At 42.3% G+C, this 16,458-nt stretch overlaps 1 protein-coding gene across 1 annotated transcript; it reads right to left on the reverse strand.

Annotated features, from left to right (window-relative positions):
* Positions 1 to 12,423: 12,423 nt before the first annotated feature.
* On the reverse strand, positions 12,424 to 12,748 carry LOC124520475 (40S ribosomal protein S27-like). Its single transcript, XM_047091366.1, has one exon. It carries the CDS (start codon positions 12,730 to 12,732, stop codon positions 12,478 to 12,480), a length of 255 nt encoding a protein of 84 aa, XP_046947322.1. The 5' UTR covers positions 12,733 to 12,748; the 3' UTR covers positions 12,424 to 12,477.
* Positions 12,749 to 16,458: the final 3,710 nt, after the last annotated feature.

The following is a 16,458-nucleotide window of genomic DNA, read 5'->3' on the forward strand; positions in this document are numbered from 1 at the left end:
GACTTCGGTTCAGGTCATGATCTCACAGCTCGTGAGTTCAAGCCCCGCGTCGGGCTCTGTGCTGACAGCTCAGAGCCTGGAGCCTGCTTCTGCTTCTGCTTCTGTGTCTCCCTCTCTCTCTGCCCCTAAACCACTTGCATTCTGTCTCTGTCTCTCTCAAAAATAAATAAACATTAAAAAAAAAATTAAAAAAAAAAACAGAACAAACTGAGGGTTGATGGGGGGTGGCAGGGAGGGGAGGGTGGGTGATGGGTATTGAGGAGGGCACCTTTTGGGATGAGCACTGGGTGTTGTATGGAAGCCAATTTGACAATAAATTTCATAAATTGAAAAAAAAATCTCTGTCAGGTGAGCACCAATAGCTAACATTTATCGAGCGCCTCCTATGTGCCCGGCACTCAAAGTGATTTACAGCATCTAACTTAAAGGGGTGGCTCAGAGAGGTTAAGCAAGTCGTTCAAGGTGACTCCGTCAAGTTCACCAGCTCTTTCCTCAGTGTTAGCCACCACCCTTCAGAGCGGCTGCTTCCACATTAGGTGAGATGTCCCTGATTTTTATGCAGTAGCCTTACTGATGTAACTGTAAAGGTCAAATGACCCCTGGAAACCGAGAAATTAGTTGACAACCATCTAGTAGTTTTTCATTTCCTTATAAGAGAATTCACTTCACTTTTGTCGACGGATCAAAATACCAAAGTTTAATGATTTCAAAAATCAATACTGTCACTTATTGAAGATCCATCAGTGGAATCCGTTCTCCCAGCTCTCCTGCTTGACCTTCTGCTGATTCAAGAAAAATCCTTCTTTCCAAGAAGGATGCATTTCACTCAAAGTGGACACCAAATGCTGGGTTTAGAGGAAATGCAGCCTCAAGGGCACCTTTTAAGAAATAAAAATTGAGAAATCATCCTTCTAACATTTCCTCCTTCCCTCTTCTTTATACAGTCCATAGAAACAATGCTCCTTTTTTTCCCTCCTGCTGAGCACTTCAACCCTAGCACAAAATTCATAAGAGTGATAAAACTGGAATTGCTATCTTATCTGCATCCACCCCACCCATAGCCCCACCCCCTCACCCCCTGGGAGGATAAACCCTCTAAACACAGACTGCCAAGTACAAGCCAAAGATTGGGACGAGTATCCTTTGCTCAAAATATACATCTTTAAAATAAAAAAAGTTCTAGTCTAGAGTTCTTATTCCTGAATTAACTCTGCCCCACCCCAAACAGCGTGCTTCTTGTGCTAAGATTCTTGAAGTTGGAGGAACTTTTGTCTAGTTCTCTTCAGGAAATTATGTATAAAAATATGCCACTTTAGCAGTGTTTACGCGTTAGTTTTTTAGAAGATCAGTTCCCTTAAAATCTTCTGTTTGAGGGGCGCCTGGGTGGCTCGGTTAAGCTGCTGACTTCGGCTCAGGTCATGATCTCGAGGTCCGTGAGTTCGAGCCCCGCGTCGGGCTCTGCGCTGACAACTCAGAGCCTGGAGCCTGTTTCAGATTCTGTGTCTCCCACTCTCTGACCCTCCCCTGTTCACGCTCTGTCTCTCCCTGTCTCAAAAATAAATAAAACGTTAAAAAAAAATTAAAAAAAAATCTTCTGTTTGAGTCACATATGCAAATTTGGAAACTGGAAAGAGTCTAGATAAAGACATAATAATTATATGTGTAGTGCTGCAGAATAGATTTCCAGAAAAGGGGTTGTAGTGAGCGGGAACTTTAGTAATGTTTAACTAGAGCATGAGGAATTTTAATTTCTAGAATTGCTTGCGATTGTGGCCAAAACTCAAAACAACTTTAATTGTGGCAAAATAATTTTTCCTCAACTCCAAACAGTAAAAGAAAGGAGCTGTTTTGTGTAAGGTGGAAAATAATCACAAAACCAAAATAAGGTTATCCTGCTGCGTTCAGATAATATAGTGATTCAAGAGAAACCGGCCTCACTCTCTCAAGTGCACAGACCAAAGGTGAACACATTCAGCACATGTTTTGGTGCTATTTATCACCGTAACTGTAGGATGATTAATGTCCTCATTCTCCAGATGGGATGATGAGAGACCATAGTTTATCCTAACTAATGCGATACTCCTTAATCTCAGGTCTTCTTTAAATTTCTCTGTGGTCACAGAAATCCCTGCTCTGTTCCTTAATCTCTCAACAGATAACAAACATGTTGCCTGTTTCTGTAATCCAAAAGCCACGTCCCGTCAACATCTCACTCTCCGTTACTAGATGCCGTAAATTCGTAAAGTTCACTTCATTATCCCATTTGATCTCCATGTGTTTATGTATGCACATAGCAGCCATGAAAACAGGCTAACGCTGTGGTGAAAAGCACCTGGGTGCAATCCCAGCTTTAGAACTTCTTAACATCCCTGAGCCTCCCATCTCTTTGTAAAATGAGGATCATAATTGTGCCAACACGTAAGTGGTATTATTTTTGGCCTAGAAGCTGGGAATCAAATCATCGCATGCACATGAAGAAATTATGACTGTTAGCTTGTATGACTTCAGTAATCAGAAAACAATTCTTAAAAGCACATGTCAAAAATAATGAAGTGTACCACTTTATAATCGCCACGGGTGAGAATGGCTACACAATCAAGAAGATGGGCAATAACAGGTGTTTGCCAGGATACAGGCAAATGAGAACCTTCATATACTGCTGGTGGGAATGTGAAATGACGCATCCAGTTTGGAAAACAGTCTGGCACTTCCTCTTTTAAGGAACATAGAATTAACTGTATTACCCAGAAATTCCATTCCTAGGCATACACCCAAGAAAAATGAAAACCTAAGTCCACGCAAAAACTTGAACATGAATGCTCATAGCAGCATTATTCATAATAGCTGAAAAGTAGAAACAACCCAAATGTCCATTGACTGATGAATGGGCAAATAAAATGGGAGACATCCATTTAGCAGACTAAAGGAATGAAGAACTGATACATGCTACAGATGGATGAACCTTGAAAATATCAAGGAAAGTGAAGGAAGCCAGACAGAAAAGGCCACATATTATACAATTCCATTTATGTGAAAGGTCCAGAATAAACAAAAGTGGATTAGTGATTGCCTCGGGTTGAGGAAAATAGTGGATTGGGAGTTCATGACCAAAGGGTACAGAATGTCCTGAAATCAATTGTGGCGATGGCTGTACAGGTCTGTGAATATACTAAAAATGATTGAATTGTACACAACAAGTAGGAGAATGGTAAGGCATGTGAATTATATCTCAACACAACGGTTAAAGGGTAATAAAGTAACAGACTTCTAAGTCATTTCAGTAAGCTTGGACGTTTAAAAGTTTTTAGAGTACAGGTAGTAGACATGTGTTAAGTACGCCCATCAGAGATGTGTCCAGCAATCCATGGGCTTTGACTTGCCAGTAGCTTTTGATAATCTTTCTAGCCCACAGCAGCAGTTTAAAAGTGAGAAGCTTCAACTTTGGTCTTTGTTTAAGAAATAGTTTTGTTTATCTCCGGATTGTAAAACGGATATATACACACTGAGGAAAAACTCAGAAAAGAAGGAGGTGAAAGCATAAATTAAAGAAAACAGGTAACCTTGTGACTCTTGAGAACAATATTCCTTCCTGAGCCCTTTCCAGGTTGGAAAATGTAATCTAGAACTTAGGTTTTAGAGGTCCCAGTTCTCACACCATGTACTTACATGAACAACGTTTTGACAGAACCTTCTCGAAAATGATCACTTGAACCTGAAAACCCCATCCTTCTGAAGGCGAGTTTCCAGTCTACGTTACACGGGGCCCAAGTGCAGTGACCATCTGTATTAATTTAAAAACACACCCCGCTAATTTTGCACAGCCATTAGAGAACTCCCCCACCCCACCCCACGATTCATACAGAATTTTTCTTTGTATATTATTAACATTTGTACCAGGTTGTGATCTTACTCCGTATTTACTTGCTTCTGATTTCTCTAAGCCCTAGATGCAGACCTCTGGAAATAATGGGCTCTAAGGGAAATACTGCTGAGATCTCCAGGCCTAGGAGACACTGGGAATTATGCCGTCCCCACAGCAGGCCCTTGGCATGGGGCTGACCTAATACATCAGGGGAATATAGTAGCCCATTCTTTGTCAGGAGGGAAGAATGGGTTAATTATTTGCCTTAAGTCCACCAAACTAAGGTTAGCCCTTCGTGGAACAAATAACTTCCCCTAGCTTTGAATCATCCTTCCAGTAAAGACCTAAAATAATTGTAAATATTGTTCAGATAAGGCATCAGCCCTCTTACACTTCTGTTTGTTCACAGTAGAACAGAACAAATAAGTATTTGTAATACTTATTTGTAATTTGCCTTATGAATTACTATCCTGAGTTGGTCTTTTAGTATGAGGAAATTAACTGATCCTAAGATGTGCTGCTTTCCATAGGGAATCCATTTCCACAAAGAAACATAACTAGAAACAATCTTATCCTAACTCTGTCAGCACTTTCTATGTCCCCCTCACTCAAGGCTTATCTAATATTTTTATTGCTGGTTATTCTTTTACAGGAAAGTGCTTTATTTTCTCAAATGGTTATAAATTTTTTTCTTAAAGTTATATCCCATAAATGTCTTTTTATCTCTCATAGCACTTTATTTAAGGTCAAGCCCTAAATATTTCTTGATGAATTATCTGCCAGTGGGCCTCGGGGGGCGTTCCTGCAGTGTGGGCATTTGTGATCCAATCACGCCGTCCTTCCTATCTTTCTGGAGGCACGGTCAGAATCGCCCTGTCCACAGGAAAGCAAGAAAAAAGCAGCTTGTTTAGAGCGAAACCAAAACACGAGGCAGGCTGCTGAAAGGTGGTGAGGTGGCTGTTCATTTGTAGCAGTCTTCCAGGCCTTCTACAGATTTGAAACATTTAGAAATCAAAAGTTTAAGAACAAAAAGCTCCGCACCTAGTGGATGTACGTGAATTTTCCGATATCGTGAAACTTCCCTGTGGGCTACACCTGCACACAGTTGTGAGAAATCCAGTCGTTAAGGGGTAGTAAGCCGACGGATCTTCTGGCCTGTTTTCTCCACCAGGAGTAGTTATGACACGCTCCTCCTGTTGGGCTGTTTGTGTCGCTTCAAAGGCCATTTAGGCCGAGGCATGAGTTCAGTCCTTCGTTGGCATCACGTGCCCCTGGGATGGTTTCTGTTCATGGCTGTTCTACATGTATTGGGATGAGTCAGTTCATATTTGCCCATTTTTTACTGAGTTCGTCATCTTATGGAATGCAAGAGCTCTAGGTACAAATGTTTGGTTCGTTAGATGATATGCGTATGTTGCTTTTTTAAAAAAAAACTTTTTTTTAACGTTTATTTATTTTTGAGAGGCAGAGAGAGACAGAGCACAAGTGGGGGAGGGGCAGAGAGAGAGGGAGACACAGAATCCAAAGCAGGCTCCAGGCTCTGAGCTGTCAGCACAGAACCCAGCACGGGGCTCGAACTCATGAACTGTGAGAGCGTGACCTGAGTTGAAGTGGGACACTTAACCGACTGAGCCACCCAGGTGCCCTGATATGTGTGTGTTCTAAATACAAATCTTTTGTTACAAAATTTTAAAAAGTTACACACTTATGTGTATCTCCAGAACTTAGCCCCAATGTCATATCCTCTCTATATTCAGCTTCTCCAATGGTTTATTTCAAAGGATGCTAAATTTCAGCAAATAACTACATGTTTCTAAGGATCCAAGACTTCTGTCTGTAACCCTGCTCACTTTCTGCATAAAAGTTCCTGCCACAGAATTTCAGATATGTACTTCCCAAACCTTGATCAATAAACTAACTGGATATTTCACAAAGGATGTTCCACAAATTCAGAGTTTGTAGTTTAGAAGAGGGAGATTCAGGCATTAACCAAGTAATCACACAAATGCAAACTTTAAATAGTGACAAGTGCAATGTAACTCAGTAGTAGAGGGATTTGATCCAATAAAGGAGGGAAGTGAAAGAAGCTTCTGGAGGAAGATAAGGGGAGTTGGCCAGGAAGAAGGTACAGCAGGAGCAAAATAATGTGGGTCTAAAAGAAGAGCTGTGAATATGGAACCCAGAAAGGAGGATGGTTCAAGAGAAGCTTGAAGATATGAGTAGGAATTTAGTCCTCTCTCATCTTAGGAACAATGGGAAGCTACCCAAACATCTTTAAAATCAGGGAGCTGGCATGATCCAGCCTGTGCTTGGCATGGGCTACTCTGGTGGGATTTGTGGAGAACACGTGGGAGAGTACCCTCCAGTGTGGGCAGACCAGTGAGGAAGCTTTACAGTGGACTGAGCAAGAGACCTGGGAAGTTTGGTCCAGGCTTCAGTGGCAGTTCAGTAGAGAGAAGTGAACTAGTTCAAGAAATATTTCTGTTCAAGATACAGTCATCGGGAATTGGCGATGGATTGGAAATCAAATGTGGGGGAAAGACAGGTGTCAAGGATGACACACAGATTGAATGAATCCTACCAATGTGTGAATCAGCACATGAAAGGCTCTGAGAAGTTCTGCAACAGTTCTGCAGAGTTCTGTAACTAAGCCAGCATGTCCCACATTCATCTGAGCTCAGAATCCCCCTGTTCAGTTACTAAACTTCCTAGGAATGTAGTTCAGACAATTGAGTTAGCCTACGTGGGCTTTTACTTTGAACAATTCCAAATATTCTTCACATTTTTTTTTTTGACACCCCTGTATTAGACTTCCAGGGCTGCCAGAATAAAACATCACAGACTGAGTGACTTAAGTGACAGATTTCTTTTCTCGGGGTTCTGGAGGCTGGAAGTCCGAGATCAGGTTGTGGGCAGCGTTGCTCCTTCTGATGCCTCTGCGGCAGCCTGTTGCTGCCTCTGCACAGGCTCATCCCTCAGTCGGCTTGTCTGTGTCCCAGTCTCTTCTAATAAGGACACCAGTCTGATTGGATTAAGGCCCACCCTAAGCATCTCATTTTACCTTAATCACCTCTCTAAAGGTCTCTTTTCCCAATACAGTTGCATTCTGCGGCACTGAGGGTTATAGATGTAACATACAAATTGCCCACATACGAACTGGCCCACAACAACCCCAGAGGCTTAAAGTTCTCTTCTAGAGCTCGAACCACCATTGAGCATCCACCCCTACACCACATCCAAGGTCTGGTGTTCCTGTGTCATGAAGAGTCATCCTGAAATGTTTCCGTCATCAGCTCTCTCCCAGTACACGCAGTGGCAAGATTTTTGTTACTCAGACTTATTAGTAACCCTATAAAAAAAAAAAAAAAAAAAAAAAGTAAGCAAAAATGCAACATTCAGCATTCCTCTGATCAACCCCATACCCAGATACCAAAGATGGAGATGTTAGCGGAGAAGAGAGTTTCTGGATTTTTCTTCTAACCCGGTGAGACCAGCATTTCACCTTGAAGGCACAGAACACACCAGGGCGGGTGAGCAGTGTCCTGCTCAGCTGGACTGTGCCTGCAGCCCGTGGTCAGGCATCTGTGAGGGCAGGTCTTTTGTGTGTGGTGGGGGGGGGGGGGGGGAGGAGTACGCAAGCAGTTTGGGAGATGCTCCCTCTCTGCTCAGATGGTGAGTCATTCAACGTTTTTGTTTCTTCTCCTGGGAGAATGGCCGAGAAGTTGGTGCCAAGAGATGGTTCTATTTTTAAGAAACAAAAAAACAGGGGCACCTGGGCAGCTCAGTTGATTAAATGTCCAGCTTCAACTCAGGTCATGGTCTCACAGTTCTTGGGTTGGAGCCCCGTGTCGGGCTCTGTGCTGACAGCTAGGGATTTGGTGCCTCCCTCTCTCTGCCCCTCCCCCACCCATGCGCTCACGCTCACTCTCTTTCTCTCTCAAAAATAAATATTGAAAAAAATTTTGTTTTTAAACAGAACACTGTGCATGTAAAAGTAAGACAAAAAAGTCACTAGTATAGATGGTCAAAACTGTACAGATGTATTGAGTCAGCAACTCATAAAAGCCACCTGAGAAGTGAATATTTTATTATTTTGTATACTATCTTATATTTTGTATTCTCCACCAAAGTCACCTTCAGTTTTCCTGTGTATCTAGTTTCATCCACGCTTTTAAATGTCATCACATCATCTTTATTGGAATTAAGTCCCAAATGAATTCTAAACCAATGAAAACTCCCTGCTTATTTGCTGATTATATACAATTTGTGTTAGGGAATGAGCCAAAATTTCTTTTCCTCCTCAGTCCTCTTAAGTCTCAAAGTCTATCTGCTGCTTTTTGGAACCTGGATATCACTAATTGAGTTGTTTTCTGAAATGCTTCTGTATTAGTCCAACAAGACGGGCAGAAAATGCTTGGTTTACACTTCAGTCAAGAATAGATTGTTTGGTTGGGGCGCCTGGGTGGCTCAGTCCATTGAGCGTCCAGCTCCGGCTTAGGTCATGATCTCGCGGTCCGTGAGTTCGAGCCCCGCGTCAGGCTCTGTGCTGACAGCTCGGAGCCTGGAGCCTGCTTCGGATTCTGTGTCTCCCTCTCTCTCTGCCCCTCCCCCGCTCATGCTCTGTCTCTCTCTCTCTGTCAAAAATAAATAAACATTAAAAAAATTAAAAGAAAAAAAGAATAGATTGTTTGGCCTGGCTTTACAAAGAACCGTGCCTCTCTCCGTAATGACAGCACTGGAGGGTCCGCGAAAATGAAATGAATGGAACAGATCTACCTGAAGTGGTTCGGCATGGGGTTGCTCTCTCTAGTCCAATTCTGATGTGTTCCCCCTACACGTAGCCAGTGTTCATGGGCACCGTTTCATGGATCAGGTTTGAATATGGCCTCTAGCCATGGCTCAGCATAAAGGAGATCAGAGATTGGCCTGTCTTGGTTCAAGGCTGATTTATTGTTTTGTTCCTAGTACATACCAGTTTCATAGATTCTTTTTGGTGCTATCACAACTGCTCCAGGGCTCCTAAGGTCTCGTTAGTTCAAATCCAGCTTCTGCCACGTTAGTGCCTTGGCCTTTCGTCAGTCTTAGTTGAAGGTAACAGCCCTGCCCTCTCCTCACATGGGTGGCTCTGCAGGTATCAGGAGTCACGAGGACTAGGCAGCCCGGTAATTACATTGTTTATTTACCAGTTTCACACAAAACCAAACCAATCCCAGGCCCGCCACCAAGCATCCTTTAGGGAAGTAGATTCCAAAAAGCTTCACTGAAACCCCTTATTTAGTGACACTCAGAGACGCTGAATCACTCTACCGAGCGAGAAACACTTAGACCAAACAACCAAAAATGCGACCTTTGTCAAAGGTTTATTGAGAAAGGAAAGCCACAGAAGAGCTGGGGGTGTTCAATCCAGGCAGCTTTTGTCACACCACTTTGCCAGGTGACGATATCCTATGACATCGGGAATGAGCTTAAGAAAAAAAAAAAAAAGAGCGAAAAGGAAGGTTTGTTTCTCTGTCGAAATTGGATTAAAGCTACTGTTCCTTTTTATGACTTACACTGTGCATCTTCTTCTCCCACTTGAGCTCACTATACCCAAAACATACACACACACACTGTGCCATGGCTTCGTAACATATTTAAATAATACATTCTCCTAAAAATACCTGCCGTCACAGATGTTATCCTCCTCTCGGACATCTGCTTGTTCTAGTCCAAGGCTGTCTGCAGCTTCTGAGGATGTGACTCAGCCCAGAGCTTTTTGTTAAGCAGTCAAGGGCGCCTTAGCATCTCTACGTGAAGAGAACAAGTGTAAAGTGATTAGTGCAGCACCTGGGACAGCCCTCGTGAGCCGTGGTGGCCATGAAGTAGTGATCGAAGCTGCTTGTCACTGGATGGAGCCTATGCCTGTGACATTCTAGGATCCGTTTGTTGAAGTAGGGCAAGAACCAAATGAAATGCTTTGCTTGTTTCAGAGTACTTTCCTTGCCCAAAGATGAATGAAATACTTCAGAAGGCAAAAAGAGGTTTACCTACACACCTTCACGTCCTTCAGAATGAGAATTTTTCAAGCTGCAGAAAAGCTGGAAGAATCGTGCCCGAACCACACTCACCGCCTAGAATCTGCAGTTAGCTTTTCTGTTTGAACCACCTCATTATCCATCAATCCATTTTTTTTAACTGCACACTTTAAACTCTATTTCAAAGTATTGTAGACATCAGTTCATTTCAAACATTGTAGCATGTATTTCATGAGTTCAATTTTTACTTACAGTTCTCTTTTTTTCTTTTCCCTCTTCCCATCCGTCCCTCTAGTATTGTTTACATACGGTGAAATACACACAAGTCTGAGTGCGCAATTTGGTGAGTTTGGGCAGCTGCATGCAACCGTGTGCCCCAACTCCCCACCAGGAGAGAGAACATTATCATCACCCCAGGAAAATCTCCTCCCCTTAATCCTCTTCCTCACCCCCATCAAGTCAGACACTATTCTGATTTTTTTTAATCACTCTATTTTGTTCAAAACTCCAAATAAACGAATCATACAATCCGTAGGTCCACCTTTGTGTAAGGCTTTTATTCAGCATGTTTTTGAGTTTCATTCAGGCCACTGCATATTCTTTTTTATTGCTCAGTAATATTTCATTTATAGTATTCCAGCATATTCTACTGTTGGTGGACATTGGAATCCTTTCCAGTTTCGGGCTATTATGAATAAAGCTGCTATCAATACTCTTGGACAAGTCTTTATGTGGATATATATATATATATATATATTTTTTTTTTTTCATTTCTCTTGGGTAAATATCTAGGAGTCAAATTGCCGAATCAAGGGTGCTTCCTATCCTTCGTATCCGTGCCTACTGGGCTCAGATTTTCTCAGAATAGCAGCCCCTTCATGCATTCAAATCCAGAATCTTCTCTTCTACATACAGTAGCAGAACAAAGGGCAATAACAGTTATTTTTAGGCTCTAAACGTTCTCATTATCCTTTTGTCTGGACATGATGTATATCCCAACCGTTGTGTTGACATTGTTGGTGTAGGGGGCACTGGTGGGAGAAACAGTTCTTTGGACATTGTGTAGGTAGCTCTCATTTTTAAGTAGCCTCTACTGCACAAATACTGTTGATGCTACACTCTCTGTCTTTGAATCCTATTCATCAGGCATGTCAAGCAGAAAAGAGCAAATAGAGAACCTCCTTCTCTCATCTGTGGGCTAGCTGCCAAATTCACCTGGTCTGTCAGCATCGCTCCACTACACATTTCTTTTGTCAGATGCCTCTGCCATCCTCTGCTGCCTCTGTTTTAAACCCTCTGTCTGATCAGATCTCCGACCCAGTCACCTTCCACCTCTCGCTTCTAGCCCTACTTCACGTTAGCGGTTCTTGGCCAGGGTCACTTTTGCCCCCCAAGTGACAATGCTTTTGACTGTCACACAGTCAGGATAGAAGCTACTAGCATACAGCGGGACAAGGTTGCTGACCATCCTACGATGCGAAGACTGTTCCCCATATGGAGGAATTATCCATCCTAAAATGCCAACAGTGCTGAAGTTTGGAGACCCTGCTTCTAAAATAGAAGACATTAGGGGCGCCTGGGTGGCGCAGTCGGTTAAGCGTCCGACTTCAGCCAGGTCATGATCTCGCGGTCCGTGAGTTCGAGCCCCGCGTCAGGCTCTGGGCTGATGGCTCGGAGCCTGGAGCCTGTTTCCGACTCTGTGTCTCCCTCTTTCTCTGCCCCTCCCCCGTTCATGCTCTGTCTCTCTCTGTCCCAAAAATAAATAAACGTTGAAAAAAAAAATTTAAAAAAAAAATAAAAAATAAAATAGAAGACATTAGAACGGGCTTCTTAGCATGTTTTTGCTATGGGCCATTTTTTTAGTCTATTGAACCCTATGAACCCCTTCTCAGAATAATTTTTTTTAGAGTTTATTTATTTATATAGACAAAGAGAGAGAGAGAGAGAGAGAGAGAGAATCCTAAGCAGGCTCCGTGCTGTCAGCACAGAGCCACCGACACAGGGCTTGACTCTGCAACCCTGGAATCACAACTTGAGCCAAGATCAAGAGTCAGACGCTCAACCTACTGAGCCACCCAGGTACCCCCACAATAATATTTTTAAATACACAAAATAAAATACACAGGATTACAACAGAAATGTAATTTTCAATTTAAAAAAATTATGATATAGGAACACCTGCTCCTTTATAAATGCATTAAAAAGGAAGGTCTAACAGCAAGCCTAATAACTACCATAGTTACAAGGATAAACAATATTTTGAAATCTACAACAACTCTTTTTTTAAATTTTTTAATGTCTTTATTTTTGAGAGAGAGAGGGGCAGAGCATGAGCCAGGGAGAGGCAGAGAGAAGAGAGGGAGACACAGAATCTGAAACAGGCTCCAGGCTCTGAGCTGTCAGCACAGAGCCCCATGCGGGGCTCAAACTCATGACCTGCGAGATCGTGACATGAGCCGAAGTCGGACGCTCAACCAACTGAGCCACCCAGGCGCCCCTTTAAAAAATGTTTTTAATGTTTTTATTTATTACAACTCTTTTTTTTTAATCCAAAATCTGTTTATTGGGATAGTTCCCCACTCATGTTGACTCAGGGTGCGTTTAGTGCTGCTTCCATCTGAAGGAGCATCCTTCTGTGAGCCTTGCTTTTCCTCCTGTCGGATGGCACAGGACAGTGGAGCAGCCCACACACAGCGCCACCGTCTGCGCGTGGCTGAGCACGGTGGTGATTTTGTAGCACCCCGGGCACTTCACGTCCAAGAAGTAGGAGTTGGGGCGCTGCACTAGGCGCTTCTTCTTGTGCTTCCTCTTCTCCTCCTCCGGGGACGGGTGCAGGAGGTCCTTCACGAGGGGCATGTTCTCGTGGGCAGGTCGTCACCGCCGAAAGGTATTTATTACAACTCTTAATGTAATGTGAAAACATCTGTGATTTCTATTAGAGACAAAGTCACAGGAACTGCTGATGATGCTGTCGTTTGATGGCCTGCATTAGAATAGAAGAAAATGCCTAATTTTAGTGGTTCGTGAAGAGAAGATGGGATTTTTTTTCTCATTTAAGTTCACAGATGCCCTGAATCCTATCCAAGAACCCCTTGCGGCTCTGCACACCCCAGCTTACAAACTCCTACCTTCAAGGAGATTACCAAAAAAACCGAATTTATCTATATCTACACCCAGCTTCTCTGCCTTCCCTCTTCGAGCAAGAATACATGTCCCTCGCTGTCAGAGTGCACTTGCAGAAGACAGAAATTACATTAGCTGTTTCAAGCAAAATGAAATCTGATACCAGGAACCGGATGCTCAAAATATCCCTGGAAGGACTGGACTAGCAAGCTTCATAACACTAAAAAGACCACCGCAGAACTAACCCTCCCAGGAAACTGCTTCCTTTTACGCAATCAAAACAGAGGGGGATTGGAAATGGACAATGGGACTCTTGGTCCCAGGAGCACTGCCTTAGCTGGTATTAGCCAGTAAGCTGTCACAGGTGGTGGCCACAGGGTCATGCCATGCCTAATGGGTCCACCTAGGAACAACAACAACAACAAAACAGTGCCCGGTTCTGCGCAACAGTTCTGCCTTTTGCTATCAGCCAAGCACCTGGACACTGGAACAGTGCCAGAGAAAAACATCCGCGTGTCCACTAAGGACTTGCCAACAGGAAAAGCAGAAGTAGCATTGGCACAATCTCGGCCTCACTTCCTTCCACTTTCTCATCTTGCGGAGGATTGTCTGGGTCTAAGTCTGTATGGGAACCCTACTGTGAGAGAGTCTGGGAAATCTTCCCTTTTTTCTGTCTAGACTCTGCAGAACTGGAAGATACAGATGAAGACACTGAGCCCCTGAAGGTCCACCTTATTCCTCACCCTTCTCCTATCTAAGGCTCGTTAATTCTTTGCTCTTCCCTCCTGCCTGCTAATAGACCTTAATTAATTATGCTCTTTCCTCCATTTTCAGCTCCTTTCTTCCCACTGTCTCTTACAACATATCCAAATAACTTGAAAGCTTTCCTGACTTAAGCAATCCTCCCCTTAATCCTACTTCCTTCTTCCTAGTTCTTTCATTCACAGCCAGTTTGCTTCTAAGGATTGTGATGCTTGCGTTCCACTTCCTCACCTCCTCCTACTGGTTAACCTGTAACAATCTAGCTTCCAGAGTCACTATTCCAGGAAAACTCCTATTCCAAGTTACCAATTACTTCCTTGGTGCTAAATCTAAGAGACATCTACAGGCATACCTTGCTTTACTGCACTTCTCTTTATTACACTTTGCAGATACTGTGGGGTTTTTGTTTTGTTTTGTTTTGTTTGTTTTGTTTCTACAAATTAAGGGGCTGTGGCAACCCTGTGTCGAGCAAGCCTTATTGGCATCATTTTTCCAACAGCATTTTCTCACTTTGTGTCTCTGTGTCATATTTTGGTAATTCTCACATTATTTCAGACTTTTTTATTATTACTGTATTTGTTATGGTGATCTGTGATCAGTGATTGTGACTTGCTGAAAGGTCAGGTAATGGTCAGCACTTTTTAGCAATAAAGTATTCTTAAGATATGCATATGGGTTTTTTAGACATAATGCTATTGCATGCACACTTAGTAGGCTATAATAGGGGGTAAATATAACTTTTATATGCACTGAGAAACTAAAAACTTCATTTGACTCACTTTATTGCAATAATCACTTTATTGAGTTGTTCTGGAACCAAACCTGCAATATCTTGGAGATATTCCTGTACAGTCCTTTTCTTACTTGACCCTTGAATGTCATTTAAAACTGCTGGCAAATTCTTAATCCCTAAAGTACTTTACCTGCTTCCATTACTATACTTACTTCTCCTTAATTGTTTGCAAACAAAAGAACTCACATATTTGTTACTGAACCAATCTACTAGTACAGAGGCATAAAAACAAAGAGAAAAAATCATTTTCCCAATAAGACTTATCCAACTGCCCATATAGTGGTGATGTTTTCAGCTAGATATGGAAAGACAGATGCTAGCAACCTTGATAACAGCATAAATACACATGCAATTCTTAGAAACCTACATGGGTTCTTCTCCAATGTCTCCTCTTGGAGATATACCAGATTTTCTTACCAGGTTTCATCCAAATCCATTACAGAATGGGACAATCCTTTTTTTGTTTGTTTCTTGGCCAAAATCACTGGATCCTGAAAGTTTTGTGAGAAGACACAGCAAGAAATGGAGTCAAACCCCTCCCCCTTTTTTTTCCTACTCTTCTGACTGCAATTTGTGACTTTCCTTTGTAATTCTTTTGTGTTTTTTGTTTGTTTGTTTCTTTTAGTTTGGGGGGGCTCTTTTTCTTTTAAACATTAAGTGGTATTCTTCAGGAATCAGTTTTTTCTTTAACTCTGTATACCTACTGCCTCTATTTTCTTATTCAGTTTCATGGCCCTATTTATTAGCTGTGTTTTTGATAACTGTGAAATCTTTACATCACGCCCACAGTTCTTTCCTAAGCTTTTGGCCAGTGTATACAACTGTCAACAAACACCTACCTTTGAATGCTTGTCAGTCCCTTTAGATACAGAATATACCAGACACAGAGTGAATCGCAGTCCTTGTTTACCTAAGATGCTTCTGATGGACCCTTGTCCCTGTATAATTCACATAAGTTCTGCCTTTATCCTCAAAAGTGACCCAGTTAGTGCTGCACTTGAAAGCTTGCATTAAAATTACATTTGGGGACCACTTTATGTGCATAACTCTTTTTAAAGAGGAGGATAAAAAGAATGTTTTATCTCATGAGGAGAATTTTTAAAACACAACTTATACTTTGCAGTGTGCTGGAGAAAATTAAATACAAAGCAAAAATTAAAAGTAGCCTGAAGTCCAGGGGTGCCTGGGTGACTCAGTCGGTTAAGCATCCAACTCTTGATTTCAGCTCAGGTCATGATCTCACAGTTAGTCAGTTCGAGCCTTGCGTCAGGCTCCATGCTGACAGTGCAGAGCCTGCTTGGGATCCTCTCTCTCCCTGTCTCTCTGCCCCTACCCTGCTCTCTCACTCAATCTCTCCCAAAATAAATAAATAAACCTAAAAAAAAAAAAAGTAGTCTGAAGTCTGAAAATAAACAACTAGAAGTCATTTAAAAAATGGTAAAATAAAATAACAAAAGAGAAATTCAGTGTGTAGTATAAATGTAAATGGTTTAAACTTCTCTATTAAAAGGCAGAGACTTGGAGTGCCTGCGTGGCTGAGTCAGTTAAGCATTCAACTCTTGGTTATGGCTCAGGTCATGATCTTGCAGTTCCTGATCTCGAGCCTTGTATCGGGGTCTGTGCCGACAGTGCAGATCCTGCTTGGGATTCTCTCTCTTTCTCTCTCCCTCTCCCTCCCTTGCTTATGCTCTGTCTCAAAATAAATAAACATTTAAAAAAAAAATAAACAAAAAGCCAAGACTTTTAGCTTGGGTCAGAAAGGAGTAATGCCAATTGCCGTTCACCTAGAATAATATGACGAAGAAAATAAACACTAAAAGGGAGGCAAAGATAAGGCAAATAAGTGCAGCAAAAAGAAATTAGGGACTGCACATTAATATCAGAAGAAATGCATTTAAGGAGAA

Source organism: Lynx rufus, unplaced genomic scaffold, assembly GCF_022079265.1.
Source record: "Lynx rufus isolate CCGP_SWC_20201006 ecotype Redwood Valley unplaced genomic scaffold, mLynRuf1.p SCAF_3, whole genome shotgun sequence".
NCBI classification, from domain to species: domain Eukaryota; kingdom Metazoa; phylum Chordata; class Mammalia; order Carnivora; family Felidae; genus Lynx; species Lynx rufus.

Bases quoted from the DNA above. Each gene is read 5' to 3' on its own strand.
- LOC124520475 (XM_047091366.1), bottom strand. From the start codon at position 12,732: ATGCCCCTCGTGAAGGACCTCCTGCACCCGTCCCCGGAGGAGGAGAAG.